A 22825-nucleotide genomic window follows, 5' to 3' on the forward strand; every position below is an offset into this window, starting at 1 on the left:
AATGCGGCAGCTAGACTTTTGACTAAGACTAAAAAGTTTGAGCATATTACACCTGTATTGGCCAACTTGCACTGGCTCCCAGTCCACTTAAGATGTGACTTTAAGGTTCTCTTATTAACATATAAATGTTTGCATGGGCTTGCACCCTCTTATCTCTCCGATTTGATTTCCCCCTATGTTCCTTCACGGAGTCTGCGCTCGGAAAATGCCGGTCTACTTGTGACTCCGAGAGCCAAGAAGTCTGCGGGCTCGAGAGCGTTCTCCATCCGGGCCCCGGTGTTGTGGAACGCCCTGCCTCTGGAGATAAGATCTGCAACCTCAACGGAAGTTTTTAAATTGAGGCTTAAGACACACTTCTATTCCAAAGCATATGATTGATGCCCACCTCGTATTCTGTTTTGTCCTGTCTTTTTCTGAGGCCTGCCTGGCTGATACGAAGGAGAAGGATGATTTGGGATGGGTCAGCGGACCGGCGTCTGACCTGCAGCATGTCAACCCCTGCATTTACCAGCTGGCGTCGTCGTTGATGTCATGCTCTTTCCGGACATTTTCAACATCTTACCTGGTGTTTACTATTCTGTGTACAGTAATGCTAATTGTAATTCACCCTGTTCAATCCTGGAAGGGGGATTACCACATGTGAGGTCCTTTCTCAAGGTTTCTCTTTTCTCCTCACACTGAGGTTTTTGAGTTTTTCCTTGCCCGCATGCTGGTTTGCTGGTTTAAGATCAGGTAATTGTGTAATTTTGTAACTGTAATCCTGTGCAGTCCTTTGCGACATTTTTGTGATTAAGGGCTATATAAATAAATTTGACTTGACTTGACTTGACAGCATATCCCATGTTGTAACAATGACAATAAAGGCATATTCTATTCTATTCTAAAACCAGGAGGGTATTAAAATTTACATATCCCCTGCCCCTAAAATGAACAGTTATAATGGCACTGTCTCTAGCACTACAAAAACGCTGAATTCCCCTCATCCTACATATCCACATTTCTTGTGTAAATGTTGTGTAAATTGTAACCTTATCTTTGTTCCTTTATCTTCTTTGTTTTCTTTTATCCTCACTGTCAAATGTGAACTGGAGTGCCACGTCCAATTTCGTTGTCACAATATGTTCAACCCATTTTGTAACAATGACTATAAAGATCTATTCTATATAGATATTCTCCCTACTGTATATATTCTCATCTAAGCCTGTAGATCAGGGGTCTCTAATGTCTTGGCAGTAGAGTAGCGAAGGACAGCTGAGATGCTCGCAGACCTCTTCTTGACTGAGTCTATTTAACCCTCCTTCCAATAATTAATGTTATTGGTAATACATAGTAAGAATGTAGTTATTACATTTAGTTAAATAGAAATTAAAAAAGTAATAAGTAGCTCTCGGCTTGAAGGTTGTAGACCACTGCCAATATATTGTTAAAATAGGTCACTCAGTGTGTTGACACCGTAACATGAGTTTTCCAGCTATATTAAATTTATTATTTAATTATCAGAGAATTACTTCATCAATAACATTATTCGTTTAGTTGTTATTAATGCATTTATGTTCATCCACATATTTGAATGAAGTATGCACATACTGTATCCTTTCATATCAGTACTTTCCCAGCATTGGTGTTCCGATGAGTCGGCCTTTATCTTATCATACAAACTTGTAGATTCAGCTGTGTGCAGTTACAACAAAAGTCTTTTGTTCGTTGAGGTCCTTTTATCTTGTAAGGTGAGTTCCAAGGATAGCCTGTTAGTTTCTATTCCGTTTTGTCAAATCCGCGCCTTTTTCCTATAAGACAGGGGGAGAAACATTCTTGCATGCCTTTTGGAGGAAGGGTACTCCTAGGCTTTTGCGAGGGAGATGCGTCTCCATCGATTGGTCCAGAGTGCACTCTGATTTGATCTTTATTTTGAAACTTTGTAATAAATGTCCTTAACTGCAATGTTTTTCTCCAGCTTTATTTTACTCGCTCTGGTCTCAGACATCAGATTGAAGATAGGGGCTTGGTTTATTGACCCTATGCACGTGACAGAATGAGAGCCATTCCTTTTTTTTCAATAATGCGCCAAACACCGGTCCTACCTGTGATTGGCAGCGGCTCTCCAAACCAGCATGATGGCCTTCTTCCAGATCTTGTGAGCTTGTAGTGCCTCCAGGTCCTCGCTGCATAAAGAGCTGCACCAGAAAGGAAAACGTTAAAACTGGATTGTGACCCGAGGATAAGCGACGGACGCGCACAATTGCGAGGAAGCGGGGCTACTAGCGATGGAGTCGGCCGTGGCGGTGAGAGGCAGCGAGGATGAAGCGGTGTAGAGGCTGCAAGCGTCCTCGCTCTCGCTGGCCGCCATCTCCGTTTCCGTGTCCAATCCCTCCACGCCGTCCTCCTCTTCTTCCGCTTCGTTGACCTCCTCGTCCAGATTTGCACTCGAGGCCTTTTCTGGACGCTTTTCACTCTCGTCCTTCGTCTCCTGCAAAAATAAAAGGGAAAGGTGGCCGATTTCTGACAAAATCTGACAAAAGGAAGCAGACCGATTTACCTGCTTTGCATCATCGGTCACTGCGAAATCTTCCGATTCTGCAGAAGAAGAAAAACAACAGACTTCCTTTACACTGTCAAGACTATTTCCTTCGCATTTTTCATGGAAATGACAACAAGCAGAATGGCCTGGCGTTCCTGCACGTAGGTTCAATTGCATCAATCAAATAGTTGGTTCCAATAAAAGATTGGATTCTGCTGCCTGGAGTGGTCAATAATCGGGAGCTGCAGTACCCAACTTGGCCGCCAAATGGCATAAGAGACCACACAAAAGCAGATGTTGTCACGGTTGTCATGACGCACAGTTGGTCCCAGCCGGGTGGCGCTGGATTCTGTCACGGTTGCCAAGGCGCCCAATTGGCCCCGCCCATGAACACCATCTGAGACACATTGACTGATTAATCTTTGGCAGTACTTAAACGTGCTCCTTTGAGCCGTTGTGAAACTTCTGTGATACTTCTGTGAACCTTCTGCAAGACTCCTGTTTAACCCTGAGAAATGCCTAGCCTGTAAATTTGCCTGCGTTTGATCCTGTTTTGTTTTTTGGCCTGATTTGTTTGATTTTTACCACGCTTTTGTTTGGATTTCTATCCACTTTCGCGACCATCGGTCCCCGGATCGAGCGTGCGCGCCCTCCTCCTCTCCCCAATAAATTGTGAGTACGTTAAGCTATTGGGTTCTTTTTTCCTGTTTCCTGCCCTGGTCCGTCCAGCCCAAAAATACAACTATTTAAGTTTTCACAAAAATGGGTTCTCTTACTTCACCTATAAAACACGCACAAATTGGGAATTTTAAAGCAGTTTAGATTAGATAGATAGATTATATAAAGACAATCCTGAGTCTTGAAAAAGATGAGCTCAAGCTAATAGGACAAAAACAAACCGAAGAGCCGTTTGGGACCCGAAAGAGCCGGTTCCTTTTAGTGAGCCGAGCCGAAGAAGCCGGTTCTCGAAAAACTGCACGCGCGCAGCTTAGAAGGAACACTGCCCCAAATGTAGGCATTTTTCTTAAAATTCAAAAGTTTTTCCGGATTTCAAGCACCCGTACGAACCTTGATTGTTATTATTATCATTGTTACAAATGTTATTATTGGGCCGGGCTGTGAGAATATAGTTAGAAATGAAAGGTTTGCCCACCACCATTCACTCACCTGGATTTTGATGTGGTCTTCGTTCTTGGCTCTCTTCCTGAGTCACATATCTTTGAGGCTGAGCAGATGCTCCAGTATGACAGAGCGCTAAGCTCCCGGAACTGCAGGAGGAGCTTGGCGGAAGGGGGCCCGGTCCCACCGGCGCTTTAGACTTTTCCGAGAGATCAGCCCGAGTTTGGCCCCTGACTTGCGACTCGTCTTCCTGTTTCTCGGGGGAAGGCTCAGTTTGCCATGCGCCCGGTAGAGTATGTCCGTTCTCTTCGCACAGGAACAGGGCGGCCTCCACTGCAGCTGCGTCCAGAGCGTCTGCAGCCTGTTTTTTTTTTTTTTTAAACGACAGATAGAAATTACCGTACTTTCCGCATTATAGGTAACACGGAACACTAAATTAAGAGCGAGGGTGGCACAAAAAAAAAAAAACACATCGTATGAGAGCAGTGATTGACCTGTTGGGACATATCACTGATCACAATTACTAAACCTTAACTCTAAGGCCTAGAATTGAACTATAATTAAATAAATACCATTAATAAATGTATTTGCGCATTGATTATTTAGACGAAATGCGTCGCTGATCACAACATTAGATGCAATGAGAATTGAACCCGGAACGCGGCAGGGATCTCGCTGGATCCTATCCTCCAGACCAATAGGGATACAGACGACACTAGAGGTTTGTGGTTTGATCGAAATATCGATATTATCAATTCGAAGTGAGTCCTTGGATATGATTGATACTACTATCCTAGGATCAATATTTCACCCCTCCAACATTGTGCTCAAATCACCACTTCTATATGTAGATTACACAGTCCTTCTCACTCCTTGCACCCTCGGCTCTTTAGTTTTATGATTTGTTTGATTGACTGACAGGCACACTACTAGCACCTCTCCCTACCTGGCCTGCAGCTGCATGCCAGGCGAATGAATACTGAAGTACAGTATTGTATCCCTAACTCACAGACTTTACGACGCGCATGAGATTCAGAACTGAATGATGAGAAAGGCATTGTTGAAAGTAATTCATTTGACATGAAAGTTATAAATAAACTCATGGCTTTCTCTTGACATATCTGGTATAGTAACTAAAAATAATGTGATAATGCGATAAGACCTAAAGCTTTTTCATGTGTCGTATGTTTCTCTATAGGTCTAGTGAATGGAATCCGCCACGTTCCGGGTTTGATTCCTGTTACATCTAATGCTATGCAATTGTGAACAATCATCAATGTTTGATTCCCGACTCCTCCGTATTATATGTGGAGGTGTCCTTGGGCAAGACACTGAATCCCTAATGCCCCCAATAAGCAGGTAGGCGCCTTGCATGGCTGACTCCCTATTGGTGTGTGTGTGTGTGTGTGTGTGTGTGTGAAGCACATTGTAAAGCGCTTTGGGAGGTCTTCATTGACTTGAAAAAGCGCTCTATAAACCATTTACCATGTTCCTAGAAACCTGGTTAGGTTTCAATAGTCTTACCAGTTCAATCCCTTCGAATGTATCCACTGATCTCTAATTCCACTACTACAAATTTTGTCTGCATACAAGATATACCGGATAATAATGTGCACATTTCAATTTCTGTCCAGTTTGGCGTTTTTGGGTGTGCCTGATAATCAGGAAGATACGGTAACTGTTGGAATGGTTCTCCTCTGCCAAATAATCACCTTGTCCTCAATGATGGCTATGATGTCCCCAACCGTCTTCAGGTCCAGTTCATCCGTTATGTAGGACACGTCCTCCTCACTCATGGCCTGGGGGGGAGGCTGGCCCTCAAAGGAAGCTGAAGGCGCCATTGATCCCATCTCTGGCAAGCAATTGCACATCACTATCCCGGGTAAGATCAAGCCTAAAAAATGTAGCCTGACCCAGACCGAGCCTCGCAAATTAATTTGATTTGCAGGACCTAACCCGAAGCAAACCCCAAATTATGTATTTGATTTCTTAGGAGAGGTGATTTATGATAAATTAAAGCCTGTCTTTTGTAACAAAATCTAAGTTAAACAAGACTGTATATAAACATTTTCATCTTTTATATTTCTATGTCTGCAACAGGCCACCAGAGGGCGCTAGTAATAATAATGGAACATTCGCTTTTAATAAGGCATGGACGAACTACGACCTGTTAAGCTTTTTCTGACTCACCGAACAAAAATCAAAAAATATAAAGTACAGTTTATAGTTTCGCTACTTGGCAGATTTTCATTGCGTGTTGTGTTCTGCATTCTGATTGGCTCAAAAGTGAACCCGCCCCTTTCTGCCTGTGTCTGCCTGTGTGTCAATCACGTTGCGGTTTAAGTTGTACACGTACGTAAGACAGCTTGTCGAACCTACATTACGTGCGTCCAAATACATTTCCAGTTTCTTTAAAAGACACAAAAACATTTTGGACAGACGAAAGGCTTAGTAAGATGATTCACACCAGAGTCAAATGTAGATAAACAAAAACAAAAATCATCCTTTTTTTTTTACCTTTTTCCAGATTTGATCAAATGTAGTGCTTAAAAACTAAACATGTTATATAATTTACTTTATTCATACTGTTTTAAAACTAATTGCATGACGTATATCAGATCCACAGAACGGCAGCGCAGTGATTAGCGCGTGTGCGGCACAGATCTGAGGTCATGAGATCGAACCTTCCTGTGCGGAGTTTGCATGCTCTCCCCATGCTTGCGTGGGTTTCCTCCGGGCATTTCGGTTTCCTCCCACATTCCAAAAACATGCATGTCAGGTTAATTGGCCCGTCCAAATTGTCCCTAGATGTGAATGAGCAAGTGCGATGTCTGTCTCTGTGTGCCTCTCGACTGGCTGGCCCCTGCCCACTGCTCCAGCGCCCCCGTGACCCTACTGAGGATAAGCGGTGCAGATATTGGATGGATATCAGATCCATGCTCTCTAATGGCAGATACTTAATACAAATCGATGACTAGAACAGACATGAGTACTCCAGTCCTCGAGGTCCGCAGTCCCTACATGATATTTTCGGTTTGTCTGCTTCAATAGAGGTCATTCCAATCACAAGGATCATGAATAAATTTCTGCCAGCCTGCTAACAAGCTGATCATTTGTATTCCTTGAGTTGAAGAAGAGAAACCTCCAAAATCATGGACGTGTGGCCCTGGGGAACTGGAGTCCCCAGGTCTGGACTAGAGGTTATTTCAAAGAGAAACATGAGATCTATAACCGTTCTTGCAGCTGACTTGCATATAAAAGTTTTAGGACCTGAAGTTGGCGAGGCGTCAGAAGAGGGCAATGTCGCGCTAGAGAGCGACTGCGCGCTGGCCGTGAATCCCAACGGGGCCGAGAGACGCGTGGGGCCCGCTTCGAGGAGCCGAGACAACATCGGAGCGCCTGCCGGAAACACGGACGTTTGAATACATGAGAAAGAGCATTGGAAGTATTGGAGTGGAATCTCTGCAAGTCGGTATGAACCTGATGCCGGCGAGAAGGGCAACGGCGGCTCCGGCGCTGCGGATGAAATAGCAGCAGGGACGTCATGCTCGCCGGTCTGGTAGGAATTCCCCCCCAAAAAAATTACCGCCATTACAAGGTTGAAAATCCATTTTGCAGGGTGGGCTGAAGACGTTATCTATGCGTTGTTTGCGGACGAAAAAGTTCCATGAGCTTATTCTTTGAAGTCAACTACCACAGCTGACTCCCCACCAATCAAGAGCCGGTTTCCTTCGAAACTTTTTGGTGGATTCCATGTTGTCAACTTCTAGATTTTTGAATAGCTTATGTTATTTTCAGGATTAGGTTCAAGTTTATTCTTGTATTTCGGTGATTTGCTTGACTTGCCTCAGTATACGATGTTTAAATGACTCAAAAGTACACTGTAGAGTTAAAAAAAACAAATGCTTTGAAATTTTAGTAAAGGAAATGTTTTTTTTTAATTATTTATTCATTTTGTGCATAATGTTATATTATTATGGGTAATATATCGATTAAAGGGACAACCCAAAACTTCTTTTTGTTTTCTATTTTGCTATTTTTTTTTCCTTTTTATTATTTCTCTTTTTCCTATTTTTTTATTCTTTTTGCTTTCTTTTATACCTTTTCCTTTTTTTCTTTCTAGCTTTTTACCCTTTTTTCTTGCAATATTCTTTGCTCTCTTTCATTTTTTTCTTGTTTTTTTCTTTTCTCTTGTTTTCCTAGCTTTTTATTTCTTTTTCATGCTTTTTTATTTTATTAGTTCTTTTTTCTTTTTTTCCTGCCTTTTCTCTAGTTGTTTGCCTTTTTTTCTTTTTCCTTTTGTTTCTTTCTTAGCCTTTTACTCCTTTTTTCTTGCTTGTTATCCTTTTTTCTGTCTTTTTTTCTTTTTTCTTTCTGCTTTTTTTCTTTTTCCTTGCTTTTTACTTCTTTTTCATTCTTTCTTCTTCTTATTAGTGCTCTTTTTTCTTTACTTTTCCTTATTTTTCTTCTTTCTAAGCCTTTTACTCATTTTTTTCTTGCTTGTTATCCTTTTTTCTGTCTTTTTTTCTTTTTTTTCTTCTGCTTTTTTCCCCTTGCTTTTTACTTCTTATTTTCGTGTTTTCTTTTACTCTCTCTTCTGCTTTTTCTCTTGTGTATTTTGTTTGTACATTTTTTCTTTTTTATATTATATCACTTATTTTAAAGATACATTGTGTTAAATGTGACCAATAGCGGCACTGTATTGTTTAATGAGAAAACCAGACAAACATGGCGGCAACTACTAGGTCTGAATTCTACTATGTAAAAGAAATACATTTTTTTTTTCAAAATATGAATATTTATAAAAATTAACATTGCTGAGATAGTTAATGCCTTTGTGCCTATTATTTAAATCAATGTTTGTTTGTTTTTACTGAATAAAGGTTCTTGTACCACTAGGTTGCACTAAATATTACTCACTGTCCCTTGAAGTTGTTTTGTGTATAAAGCTTCTTAATTAAAGTTATTTTTGGATTAAAGTAACAAAAAGATTCTGAAGAGCTGTTTGGAGAGCTGAAAGTGCCGGATCTATTTCGTAAGCCGAGCCAAAAGAGCTGCTTTTCTCAAAAGGAGCCGGAATTCTGATCACTGGAAGACGTTACCAGTCTGGAGGCCGTGGCCAAGATGTTGCCTTTCTTCAGGAGCTCGGAGAGGAGCGGGGATGGCGGAGGTGTTCCTCTCTGGGCCAGGATTTTGTTCTGGTCCTCGCCGAGCACTGAAGAATCTGCTGATGAAGAGAACCCGGTACGTCCTGTAGCCTGCAGAGGGGACAGACCAGCTAAAGATGGCACCAAAACTCTCTGGCAACGTGAAACTTACATCAGTCGCAGATGAAAGGTCAGTGCCCGATGAGAACTCTGAGCTGCCGGCATGAGAAGATGTTGGCGAATGCACGGCATCACGCCGAGGCGCGGCTTTGGCTACCTGTCTGGCTAAAGGAGACAGCGGCAAGTAGGGCTGCAACAATTAGTCAAAGTTGTCTACCAAAATTGATATTAGAAACAGTCGACTATTAACTCCATTGTGGACTATTGTCAATAGACACGTTTTTCCAACTGAGTGAGGCATCTTGCATGACTATAATCTCTGCTGAGCGTCACTCATGCGCCATGGCTTCTCTATCGCCACCATCAAATAAGTGTACGCGTACACAAACTTCTAAAGTTTGGGAGTATTTTTGCCTGGATACAGCCAATAATAAGACTATTTGCAAAGTTTGTAAAGCTAACCTTGTGTATCATGGCAGCATTTAGGTTCTCATACCTGTCCACCTGTATGTTTTTGCCGTACAAAGTACGTTTATCATGCATTATAAGACGTGTACGACGTACAAGAAAATCTATACGGAAAAATGCAAATTTGTCAATTATGGGTACCATCCGGTAAACACCAACTTTCACGAAACGGCAAATCAATCAAGTCAAACGAGTTCGCCGCGGTAGCCTCTATCTCGGTATCGTTTTTTTTCGTTGCAAACGGAGCGAGCGGTTTGATGCTACTGTGCGCGTGCATCTTCCGCCTGGGGATTTCCCATCATGCATCATTCCGTGGTAGTTGTGTAGTGAAAGGAAGTCCGTCTCTTTTTAGAGAACCGGCTTTTTCGGCTCAACTCATTAAAGAGAGCCGGCTCTCAAACGGCTCACCTGCTTTGATGCATTATATTGCGAATTATTATGTTGTATAAAGAAGGTAAGAAAAAAAGGAAGTATAAAAGGAGAAAATAAAAAAGACAGGTTTGTTGTTATCCCTTTAATCAGTATATTAAGTAAGTATAAAAGGAGAAAATGAAAAAAAAACAGGTTTGTTGTTATCCCTTTAATCAATATATTACCAACACTAATTTAATACAGAAAATGAATTCATAATTTGAATAAGAAAATGTATTATTCTACTTAATTCTATGTGCATGTATTTTTCCCTTCTACAGTGAACGTCCAAGCTACTTAATTTTTGAACTTTTTTTATAATAAACCTCATGTCGAGCAACTCAATACCTCACAACAAAATGTTAAATAACAATATATATGATATAAAGAAACACATGTACAATATAACATGTTAAATTACATAAATAAACACGTTTGAAAAAAATATATCTCATCAGCCACATCTCATCTCATCAGCCACACCGCTTATCCTCAGTAGGGTCGCGGGGGTGCTGGAGCCCATCCCAGCAATCAGTGGGCAGGGGACACCCTGAACTGGTTGCCAGCCAATCGCAGGGCACACGGGGACAGACAACTCACTCGCTCATTTACACCTAGGGACAATTTGGACCGGCCAATTCACCTGAAACGCATGTTTTTGGAATGTGGGAGGAAACCGGAGTGCCCGGAGGAAACCCACACAAGCACAGGGAGAACATGCAAACTCCGCACAGGAAGTCTGGAGCTGGATTTGAACCCACGACAGGTTCCCATGACATGGACTGTGCCGCACAAGCGCTAACCACTGCGCTGCCGTGCTGCCCAAAAAAATATATGATGTAAGATTATTTTGTAAGGGAAATATAACAGTTTGTAAGGGCATGGAGCCGTGGAGGTTGACAGGTATGGGTTCTCCACGAACATTTAAGGAGAAAGAATGTCGGACAATTGATCGAGTCTGACTCGCCTCTGTAAGATTCAAGTAACATTCGAGCCAATATGGTTCTGATGACATGCATAGTACACTTTAAAATTGTATATTTTGCTATAAAAGAGAGCTTGAGCGTTATGCCAGACTGTGCCTGACAAACGTATTTGAAATTAAATGCATGAAGTCGGAAGAACAAATGTCAGTTGTTAAAACTGTCAGGATCTGGTAGGCCACCTTTACCAGAGGGTGCCAACCAAGGAGGGTGGAACCGAGCACACCTGTGCCCAATCCTCCCACACTTGACCCTTTATAATGACTGTTTGACCATCACCCAGAATCGGGCCATTGCCATTTTTGTCCCACTTCCATCTTGTCTCCCGTTACCATGTCAGGTTTGTTTCTAGGTTGGACACTTTGAGAGTTTTTCTTAAGACCTGGTTTATTTGCGTTTGTTGTTCTTGTTTTTTTTGTTAATAGATCCCATTCTTTGTTGAGCACACCTGCCTAAATTCCGGTTTCCCCGCATTTGAGTCCACCTTCGAGAGCATGACAAAATCATTTAAAACGGCAAACGTCATCTTTGAATTCAAACTGTTGAGAATTTTTGTTTTTTTTTGTTCCAGACTTTGCAGTTGACCACTAAATGTACTTCACAAAATGCACAAAACCTTTATTTTATCACTGTTCTACTGCTGATAATGAGCCTGTTCAAGGCTGACTGGGAGAAAAATATTTACTTGATTTGAATGTATTATTTGTTTGCCTGTCCCTAAAATGGACAGAGGTTTATCTATGAATTTATGTTCCTACTGACTGAGCATTGTGCTTAATTGTTTTTTAAATTGGGCATTTCTAAAAAAAAATCCTCTGTATGTTTAATTAAATATGTATTTGTTATTGTACCAATTTATTCTGTGTTAATTATCATTTGCCACATAATTAAATGAAGGTGTTGCTTAATTTAAGAAAAAAAAAAGAAAGAAAATTAATTTTGGTGAGTAGTGGATTATTAAAATAGACATTACTTGCAGCCATAGTGGCAAGATCAGGACTTTTGCGTTCTCAGGTGTTGCTAGCAGACAATGTCAAGTGGTATGCATTGTCTTAGATGCGCTGATATGACCTCTGAACCTTTTAGTGTTACTTGTGGTGTTCCACAGGGCTCAATACCCGGTCCCTTTCTTTTCAGTATTTATATGCTTCTGATATCATTTGCAAATACATTATAATACGATGCTACCTTGGTAAGCGGTGGCCGTGACTTTTCTCTTCTGTTCAGCTTCCTCTCGCTCCGCTTTCTCTTTTCTGGCCCACACCAAACACAATCAATGTTTGTTGTTACGGTGAGCCACATTTGCAAACCTACCGCTGAATGTCCTTCCATAATTCTTCCAGTTTGGCATCCAGACGACCGGCTCGCACCAGCGCTGATTCTCTCTTCAGCGTCCTGCAAGTTGACAACGGAAAGTACTGGACTCCATTTTGAAGTATTTTCAAAATTGTCAAAATGTAATTGTTTGAGTTAAAGGTTTTCTGTAGAGTTAAAAAATGCTTTAATAATTTAGTGGAATAATGTATTTTTTTAATTATTCATTTTGTGCATATGGTTATATTATTATCAGTAATATATATGAATGGGACAACCCAAAACGTCTTCTTTTCTTTCTATCTTTTTAATTTTTATTTTTGTATTCTATTTTTTCCCAATTTTTTTATTCTGTTTTTCTTTCATTTTTTCTTTTGTTTTTCTTTTACCTTTTACCTGCTTTTTCCGTTTCTCCCTCCTTTTTTTTCTTTTGTTTCTTTTTTCAAAGATTTTTACTTTTTATTGATTTTAGCTTTTTACTTTTTTCTGCTGTGTACAATATAATCATCTCTGCCATCAGCTGATCGGCTGACCTGAGTCACCAAGCATTTTACTTTACTGTAGATTTGGGTCCTTACCCGAAAAACAGTTCAACTGCTGCCAAATACCTCAGGGACAGCGGGGACTTATATAATAAAAGCAAATCAGACAGATAGGAAAAACTAGTAAAAACACCTCTAAGTCTAACCCTGAAACGCACGGGGAGCCAATGTATCAGTTTCAAAACTGGTTTCATGTGATCCTCCCTCCAGCCTACATAAGCACACCTGCTGCTGAATTTGCAGTAGTTGCAAGCTGGCAATATTCTTTTTGGGGAGAGCAGTGCATTACACAAATCAACACGAGAGAATATAAAAGCATGCATCAGCACCTCCTTGTTTACCTGTGGGAGAAATGGGCCAACTCTGGCTATGTTCTCTAGATGGCAAACCTCTATTTTAGTTATATTTTGATCAAATTTATAACACCCACAGTTTGAAGGTCTAGAATCTTGTCCTTGGTGGGCGTGGTCAGGAACGGCTCACCTGTGCTCCTCCCGGGTTTTCCCGATCAAGGTTTTCAGCTGTTCCACCCGCTGAGCCGTCAGCCGACGCACGATGACGTCCCCCGCCGTCTCCTCCACTTCCCCTTTCTCGCCGCGCTTCCTCCTGCACGCGTATTTCACAATGTCACGGCAACATTTCGGTAGCGCACGATCGCTCGCTTTCACACCACTCACTTGGGGGCTTCCGTGTTTTCCAGGAGCTCGGAATACTTGGCGGCGCAGTGCTGGCGCAGAAAATGGAGGTCAATGACGACAGTTTGGCCCGGAAATGTTTGGACAGTAACATAATTTTTACAAGTTTCATTGCGACCACGGTGGGCTTGAAATGAAATATCTTGGCCAGAATTGAAAGGTGTTGTAAAAGGATAGTGGGATGTTTAGACGTGTTCTAAGGGATGGGCAGGGCACCCGTATGATGCGGCAGGGGTAAACCAGTGAAAGCTGTCGGGCCCTGCTGTTGAACAAAAGAGTGTGTTGTGTCACCCTGACCCGAGTGACATGGCTGCTTTCTTGTGTCCCGTTTCAACTGGAGGGAAGAAAGCATGACCGACTTGGGTGCTGAAGTGCTCAACTTGTTTGGGTGTTAAGGAATTTGGGTTGACCATGGTCCAAAAATCTTTGTGTTTTTTGCTACTTTTTCCCTTTTTTATTTTCTTTATTTTTGTATGTGTTTGTCTTGCTGTCGGTCACCCCTCCCAAAGGATATGACCAGGGTAGATAGATCGATAGATAGAATTGAAATGAAGACTGTAGTGTTTAATTCAAGTGGTTGAACAACGACATCTGACTGAAAACAAAGGAATTGCAAATTATTTTTTTCAAACACACCTTTTACGGGCTCAAACGTAATAGGACAATTAGGCTTCATCCTAAAAAAAAAAAAAAAAGATTTGTTGCAAATCCTTTGGAAGCAGTCACTCCCTGAAGTTTGGGAACCAATGGATAACCAAACGTTGGATTTCCTCCTCCTTGATGCTGTGCCAGCAGCCTTGTGTTTTTGCTGGTTTGTGGGTCTTTCCACATTAAACCTTGTCCTGAGCAAGTAATATGCATGCTTGATTGGGTTGAGATCTGGAGATTGACTTGGCCATTGCGGAATATTCCACTTCTTTACGCTAATAAACTCCTGGGTTGCCTTTGTTGTCTAATGAACTCTGCAGCATTTGGGTGGACCTGAGAAGAAAGTCTATCTCTTTACACTTTAGAATTCATCCAGATACTTTGACCCAGTGTGTATATATATATATATATATATATATATATATATAACAGGTGTAATAATAACTTTTGTTTTGTTGAAATTCCTGCTGAAATATGTTTGTATAGTTTGTGTATAAGTGTCCTGCAATGACGAGTCCAACAGTGCCACCTGCTGGTATGGGGTAAAGTTTAGTTTAGCCTCTGGTTTTATGACCGGAAGGCGGGTATTGTTAGCAGTCTCCAGCGTGCTGCTAATGATGTTGAGAACCAGCGGAGGTGCTAACCACATGGTGTGTGTATGTTGTGTCACTCATTGCAGTCTCCAGCGCGCTGCTAACGTAACTGAATTAAAAGCCTCATCATCCAGTCCAGCCTGAATGTGGATCCTTGGTGGGACACCGCAGTTACATGTATATCCACCATTTTTTTAAATTTGGATTCCTTTGAGCTATCTCTCTTGTGGATTTCTTCTCGTTTTAGTCTCAGGATCTTCTGCTTCAACTCTATTATGAACTTTTGATGTGTGTTCCAAACAACAGCTTCCAAATCAGCTCCAGACCCCTTCTTATGTTTATGATGTGGAAAGTGTCAAATTGCAGCTGAGATTGTTCACTTTAAGCCTGTATTAATTATATTATTGTCTTTCTGGATGTGTTTATGTCACTGTCCAAATATTTTCGTGTGTGTTACCATGCAGGCAATCATTCTATTCAGTGCTAAAGAACCACACGGAGCTCTAACCAGTGTCTGAAAAAACGGCTGCCTGGGGCGTGCATCTCTTACGTCGGGCGTACAACTTACACAACGTCTCTGCCCGGCTGGCCGACAACTTTTACAAAAATATATATATATATATCTTTATTTTTTTCAAATCAAACGTGTGCTTTATTCCGATTTCGAAATCTTCGTTCGGTTTGGAAATTTCGGAATTTTGGTTCGTTAGGCAATTTGCGTACTCGGCAGCCAATCAGAAGCCTACATCGAATAACTTTGTGCTTCCGGACTTTAAAGTCGCGCATTTGCCTATCATTTTCCAAAGTAGTCGCACAGAAAACACAAGAAAAATGGATAAGTGGTTAGGAATCAAGTCAAAAACCTCAGCCCCAGAAGATTCAAAAGAAGCTAACAAAATTTATGACGCTGCAAAACGTAAACGTATATTAAAAGCATCGTGGAAAGAGTTCACGTGGCTTGTAGCAGACGACGCAACGCAAACATTGCATGAATGAAGATGAGTTAATACAGGTACATACTGATGGCAGATGTCATATACATGCTATGAATCGTATAAGTAGATTTATAATAAACTTAATTTTAAAGTGTTGTTCTGTTATATATTCTGATTATCAATCCTTAATAGTTTGCAACAATGTTTTTTTGCGATGAGTCGTCTTATTGTGTTTCAAGTTGTGAAAAATGGGGCAGGCAACTTTTCAGAGTTGTCTGCCCTGGTGTCTGGTAACTCTTTGTCGTGAGTTTCAGACATTGCTCTAACGCCGCAGGTTTCTGACCCCCGGGCTAACCCATTTGGAAAACATTAAATCGGACTATGATGGGAATACTGGGAATATTCCCTTTGCGATCGGATTATTGCCTGTATGGAAACAAACCATAAAAAATGAATGGAAGGAAGCTCATTTTAGCATGAGACGGACGTACTTTTTGCGAGAACCAGTCAGGTGGGCGCCCGGGTTCCGCGAAGGGTTTGATGGCTCGGCTGACTGAGACCCTGAAAACCAAGAGTAAGGAGGGCAGATGAGCGCCACCAACTTCTACGTTGCAAAGAACCACAACCAAATATTTGTTTTTATGCAGACGGTGCGTCACGACATGATTATGGGGCACTCCATGCCAATCGGGTACCAGTTTCGGTCTCCGCTTTTCATGACCGAGGTTGCCAAACACAGCTTCTCCCGGAGCGACCACGGTTCCGTTGGGCCCATCACAAACGGCTTGTGATCTGCGGAGAAAAAGTCACATTGAGGAAGAGAGAAAGAGAGGTTTGCCATTTCTTTAGCTTCAGCATGCTAACTCGGTCTGCCATCTGAATCCCTTGTATTCTAATGAAAAGAATTCGGGCTCGTTTTAGAAAAAAACGGCTCTTTCGGCTCACTAAAAAGAGCCGGGTCTTCGGCTACCCGACAGCTGTTCAGATTTTCTTTTTAAATAATATACTGATAACTATGACACATTATGCACTAAATAATTAATTTGAAAATCATGTATGCTACTATATTATAAGAGTCTTCATTGTTTCACTATACAGTAAATGTTTACCTCATTTAAACTTTCAAATTGCTTATACTATTAAGCAAACAACACAGAGAAGACACCACTTATATTGACCAGATCAATAAAGGGAGAAAGAGAAACAGAAAGAGTGAGGAAGATGTGATGAAAACGAGAAAGGGAATGAAAAGGAGAGAGAGACAGTGAAAGAAAGGGAGAGGGTGAAAAAGAGAAACGGTGAGGGACAGAGAAAGAAAGAGAGCAGGCAAGAGAAAGACACAGAGAAAGAATGAGAAAGAAAGTAAGAAAGGGGTAAATGAACAAGAAGAGAAAAAGAGAGAGAGGAAAAAGGAAAGACAGACAGAGTAAAAAAGATAAAGCAAGAGAGAAACAGAGAAGTACTAAGACAGAAAATAAGAAAGAAAAGAAGAGAGAAAGAGAGGCGGAACAAGATAGAGAACAAAACAGAAAGAGGAGAACTAGAGAAAAAATGAAAGAGACAGAATGAGAGAAACAAAGACAGTCAAATAGAGGGAATGAAAGAGACAGACAGTGGGAAACGGCAAAAGAGAAGGGGAACCAGAGTGACCAAAAGAGAGAAAGACAAAGAAAAAGAGGAGAGAATGAAAGAGTAAGAAAACAAGAGAAGGAAATCGAGGGATGAAAGAGACAAAGTGGGAAAGGGCGAAAGAGAGAAAAGGAGAAAGAGTGACCGAAAAAGAGGAGAGAATGAAAGAAAGTGTGAGACAAAAGAAGGAGACTAAGAAAACAAAGGAAATACAGAAAGGGATAGAAAGAAGGAGACAGAGTGGGAAAGAGAGCGAGAGAAAGGGAGAGAAACGGAGTGATGGGGAGTCGGCTCTCTTAGCCGTTTCGTTCTTGAACGACACATCACTAATTGTGACTCACTTGTGATGCCGCTTGCCATGTCGCTGTCATCGCCGCGCGCCCCCGCTGCACATCCTGACACGCGCACGCGCAAACAAAAGCCTGTCACTCAAAACGTGCGTGATCTCCGAGCAGCGAAACACATGCACGCGCATGCGCGCTCACCTTTAGCAAGCACAAACGATTTTTTTTTACGTTAGCCGGCGCGCCCCATCATCATGACCATCTTCTTCATTGTCGCATTATGTCCCTTTTTAAGCGAGCCTCAACTCGAAACTCGCCCCAGCGGACCAGGTGCTGGGTTCGAACCCTACTCTGTCGACGTTTCAAAGCATAAAAAAAAAGATGGAGAGAAGAGAAAAGAAGAAAATGAGCCGAGCGAGCGTGTCTTCGTCGTCATTTGAAAGTAGCTAGCTGCATGCTGAATCTCGTGTGCGCGCACGACCGCGCACGCGCAGAAAGCTGGCTCGCAAGGAAAAAAGGGAGAAGAGATGAAATTGAGTGACGCTTGGTCGTTTTTCCGGAGTGCATTCCGAAAGAGCATGCGAATTCTGCACTTTTGCGTATTTCCTAAATGAAGGTTGAGCGAGTTTTTTTTGGACCCGAGCGTTTCTTCTTTGTTACCCATTAGTGCAAAGACTTTGCAGTTAAATGTACAATTTTTAACTCCCTCTTATCTTATTTTATACCTGTGAGCACCATCCAATTGCCCCCTTATTAATGATAGCAATTCCCCTTATAAAGCAAAAATAAACCTTACAAACACAACGCGGTACCTATTTTCTCACAGCAAGACACGCTATGTATCATAAAACCAAATATAATTTGTGTAAAAATTACCAAATAAACAACAAAAAAATTCAGCATCTTTCTTAGTTCTTCCCCTATGATGCTATAACCTCTGAGCCTTTTTGTGATTCCTGTGGCGTTCCACAGGGCTCAGTACCCGGTCCTATTATTTATATGCTTCTGCAAAGTGATAATATTCGCTAGTATAAAATCAGGCGATTTTGTATGGGGGGTAAATTTAGTGTCACCTATTATACATTGCAGATGAAAGATTTGAGACAAAATGGGCAAAACGAGTTCATTCTAGCAAAAAAGAATGAGTTTTGAAAAAAATCTTTCCTAGATTGTTATACAGCGTATACAAATTGAAAAAAAGTATAAAATACTGGGAAAACTTATACAGTTGACAGGTATGTTATCACAACGACATTGTTATTACTTAGGTTTTAAATGGGAAAAAACAGGAACCACAAAAACATTAAGAACAGGGTGTGACATATTCAGTAAAATCATTGGAATAATTCTGAAAGATGTACAGTGAGTATTCTCTTATTTTTTTTACAGGAATTGCATTCCAAAACAGTCCCTCATAGCAAAACCCTTGAAGTGGAAACTTTATTTATCAAATACCATGTTATACATTAAAACCAAAGAACAAACCCTATTTACAGGCTCAAGCATTTGTTCAACAGATAAAAGTACTGTAGTTTAAAAACACTTACAAAACACTTCTTTACTCTCAGATTATAATTTTAAAATAACCTCGTTGCTATACTTGTATTGCACTATTGCGTAGAAAATGTATATATTTTTTCGCCATCATGTGTTTGTGTGTGTGTATGTCACGACCAGAACAGAATCAGAACCCAAATGCGTAGCATTAACCACAAGTTTATTGATAGAATTAATTTTATTCATATTTAGTATACATATATATATATATACATATATATATACAGGGTTGGGTAGGGTTACTTTAACTGGATTACTTTCAATTACTATAAAATTATGACTCACAACACGTGGTAAGCTTTCTCTCCTGGCTTTGATCTCTTTGATCTCCGGCAAAACTAACATAAAATGCGACAGAAACAAAATGAAAATGAATCCAAACAGCTTGCCAACATCATTTTTGCCGTTCCATGTATTCCGTTACTCCCCCAAGCCTGCACAAAATTTAGTAATTTTATTCATATTTAGTTTTTTTGGGCTCCAGCACCCCCGCGACCCTACTGAGGATAAGCGGTGCAGCTGATGAGATGAGATAATATAATATAATATAATATAATATAATATAGGGCAGCACGGCGGCGCAGTGGTTAGCGCGTGTGCGGCACAGTTCTGAGGTCGTGGGAACCTCCTGAGTGGGTTCAAATCCAGCTCCCGGCCTAACTGTGCGGAGTTTGTATGTTCTCCCCGTGCTTGCGTGGGTTTCCTCCGGGCACTCCGGTTTTCTCCCACATTCCAAAAACATGCATTTCAGGTGAATTGGCCGGTCCACATTGTCCCTAGGTGTGAATGAGCGAGTGAGTTGTCTGTCCCTGTGTGCCCTGCGATTGGCTGGCAACCAGTTCGGGGTATCCCCTGCCCACTGCCCGATGATTGCTGGGATGGGCTCCAGCACCCCCGCGACCCTACTGAGGATAAGCGGTGCAGCTGATGAGATGAGATGAGATGAGGTATTGGAGTAATCCAAAATTAATTGAAAGTAATCAGTTAAAGTAACTTTACCCAACCCTGTATATATATATATATATATATATATATATATACCCAGTATACATATACTGTATACATATATTTCAGACCCATATGGTTAAATGTGATCGGTCAAAAATGTTTGTATATTCTTTTTAAATCGTTTCTCTTCCATTTATTAAATCTAGTCTTTGTTTTAAGTTGCAATACGCAATAAAATAATTCCTGACACACAGATGCAAATCAATAACACTTCTGGGTTTCAAATCTTTATTATACAGCTGGAGAGTCTGGTCACTTCCTGTGAATGGATTCTTCTATGGGTAGAGCTGGCTGTGGGCATCGTCCCTACACAAAACACGATGAAAATCCTCAAAAGCAGTGAAAAACCAAAACACAGCGAGGGATTACTGAGTTATTAAAGGGACAGTCTATTGTTTGACCACTATATGTGTAACCGTGGTGTACCTGTCCCACCAAAGATCCACATTCACGCTGGACTGGATGATGAGGTTTTTATTACAGTTTCTGCAGATGAAATGAGTCACAACATTAGCTTATCTGCTGGCTTTGATCTCTTTGATCTCGTTGGCAGCTCGCTCTGTTGACTGCCCAAAAGCATATCAAAGAGCTTTCTTTCCAATTTACATAAAATACATTTTAGAATATCACAATACATTTTACATCCATTTTAACAAGATACTTTTAACAAGAGATCGTTTTTTAACGTTTACAATGAATTCAACATATTTTTCTTTAGTCTGAATTTTAACCGACATCATCCTTATTATATATATGAGAGAATAGAAATAATAATTAATAATGAGGAGAAAAACTGATACAATTTACCTGCAGATGAAATGGGTCACAACATTAGCTTCTCTGCTGGCTTTGATCTCTTTGATCTCTATAAGGGGAATTAACATTTTAGCACAACAGAAACAAAACGAAAATAAATCCAAACAGCTTGACAACATCAATCACATTACTGTGCATGTTGAGAGATTTGTCAGCGATGGTTATAATGTTTAAAATTAACTTTTTTTTGTGGAGCACCAAAAGATGTGTCTTACTGTTGGCAGCTCGCTCTGTAGACTGCCAACAAAACCCCGCCTTCCAGTCACATGTCAAAAGCCAAAACAAACCCTACTCCATACCAGCAGGTGGCACTGTTGCACTCATCATTGCAGGACACTTACCAAAAACTATACACATATTTCAGCAGGAATTTCAATAAAACAAAAGTTATTATTACACCCGTTACATATGTTGCTGTATTGTTTTGTGCAACTGAAAACAAGTGCTACACATAAGGCAGAATACAAACTAGGGAGACTCAAAATGCCCAAACTGTAACATTTTCTTCCCCAAAATTTGCCAAGCCTATCGCCAGTTTGTTTTTCTGATTTCCTGATACCTCAACACTTCGGCAAAAAGAGCGCGGTGATTAGTGAGAGCAGCTTGCTAATGAGGCGCCTGACATTTAAGACCTCCATGCCACCTACTGCGGCGGCCAATAACCGGTGATGACAAAGACGGTGTGAGACAGGAAACTCGTTGTTCATCTGAGGATTTACATTTATGAAATTTATGATTTATGAAAGTATTTATCAGGACATGTTGGAGTCATGCCCACGGCTTAGAACTTATGTTGTTACTCTTGAATGCCAAGAATGGAATGACTCATTTGCAATAATATGACGGGCCATATATCATTTATAATTCATATAGCAATGTTGGAAAAGCTGGTCAAGAAATCATTCATAATTCTGAAATATGGCACTTCACAAATCATTTGTTATTCATAAAGTAATTTCAGTAATGTTAGGAATGTGGCAATGTCATCTCCTTGGAATTTTAGGAATGTGGGTTCACAAATCATTCATATTGCATAAAGGAATTTCAGGAATGTTGGGAACATGGTGATGTTACTTTCGAATTTTGGAAATGTGGGTCATAAATCATTGATAAGCCATTAGTATGATGGGTCATGAATCAAGTACGTTTTATGAAGGAATTTCAGTAGAGAATTTAAGAAAATTTGGGAATAAGGGATCATAAAGCATCCATATTTCATGAAGCAATGTTAGGAATGTGGTGATGTCATCAACTTCGAATGTTAGGAATGTGGGGTCATACATCGTTCATGTTTTATAAGGAAATTCAGGAATTTTCTGAATTTTGTTAGGAATATGGGGTTATAAATCACCCATAAGTCATAAATATGATGGGTCATTAATAATTCATATTTAATCCAGGAATTTTGAATATGTTAGGAATTTTGGGAATCACATTAAAACGTTATGAATGTGGGGTCATAAATCATTCATATTTGATAATAGAATTCCAGGGATGTTAGAAATATAATCACGTCATTAAGTTAGAATATTAGAAATGAGGGGTCATAAATCATGAATTTTTTTCATAAACGAATTTCAGGATTGTTTGTAATGGGGTAATGTCATCAGGTTGGAATGCCAGGAATCTTAACATTTTGGGGCATAAAATACTCATAATTCACAAAAATGGGTCTTAAATCATTCATAATTCATAAAACAATCTCGTGAATTTTAGGAATGTGGTGACGATATCGCCTACAAATGCCAGGAATAAAAATCAAGCGTCTTAAATTATTCCGAATTCAGAGATATGACAGGTCATAAATCATTCATAATTTATTCTTCGTCATCTTGGGATGCCAGAAACGTCAGACATGTGGGAATTAATAAAACAATACACTTTTGACAAAGGACCTCTCCTTGACACCAAACCAGATATCACTTGGAATATTATTGAGACTGCATAATGACTGAATGACCGAATGAATGAACAAACGAACATATGAATGAATGAATGAATAAATTAATTGATAATTGAATGAATTTATGAATGAATG

The 22825-nt window shown here is 40.5% G+C and overlaps 1 protein-coding gene across 2 annotated transcripts in view; it reads right to left on the minus strand.

The window, feature by feature from the left end:
• Nucleotides 1–17898, minus strand: part of LOC148349338 (bromodomain-containing protein 8-like) — a 29341-nt gene extending 11443 nt beyond the window's left edge. The window contains exons 1-17 of one of the 2 annotated variants that reach the window (XM_088320569.1): nucleotides 17608–17898; nucleotides 17464–17517; nucleotides 16189–16285; nucleotides 15985–16054; nucleotides 13300–13349; nucleotides 13106–13228; nucleotides 12081–12161; nucleotides 11955–12019; nucleotides 8957–9069; nucleotides 8740–8895; nucleotides 7118–7193; nucleotides 6908–7036; nucleotides 5350–5489; nucleotides 3686–3998; nucleotides 2537–2574; nucleotides 2238–2467; nucleotides 2082–2174 (exon numbers count right to left, since the gene is read on the minus strand). In XM_088320569.1, coding sequence (XP_088176695.1) covers nucleotides 2082–2174; nucleotides 2238–2467; nucleotides 2537–2574; nucleotides 3686–3998; nucleotides 5350–5489; nucleotides 6908–7036; nucleotides 7118–7193; nucleotides 8740–8895; nucleotides 8957–9069; nucleotides 11955–12019; nucleotides 12081–12161; nucleotides 13106–13228; nucleotides 13300–13349; nucleotides 15985–16054; nucleotides 16189–16285; nucleotides 17464–17482 — 1793 coding nt within the window. In that variant the 5' untranslated portion in view covers nucleotides 17483–17517; nucleotides 17608–17898. Of the gene's footprint in view, nucleotides 1–2081; nucleotides 2175–2237; nucleotides 2468–2536; nucleotides 2575–3685; nucleotides 3999–5349; nucleotides 5490–6907; nucleotides 7037–7117; nucleotides 7194–8739; nucleotides 8896–8956; nucleotides 9095–11954; nucleotides 12020–12080; nucleotides 12162–13105; nucleotides 13229–13299; nucleotides 13350–15984; nucleotides 16055–16188; nucleotides 16286–17463; nucleotides 17518–17607 lie in introns of those variants that run through there. The other variant, XM_088320570.1, reaches the window with a different exon arrangement.
• Nucleotides 17899–22825: the final 4927 nt, after the last annotated feature.

The sequence above is a fragment of the Urocampus carinirostris genome, chromosome 17 (assembly GCF_059441175.1).
Source record: "Urocampus carinirostris isolate Australia breed hairy pipefish chromosome 17, RoL_Ucar_1.0, whole genome shotgun sequence".
Taxonomy (NCBI): domain Eukaryota; kingdom Metazoa; phylum Chordata; class Actinopteri; order Syngnathiformes; family Syngnathidae; genus Urocampus; species Urocampus carinirostris.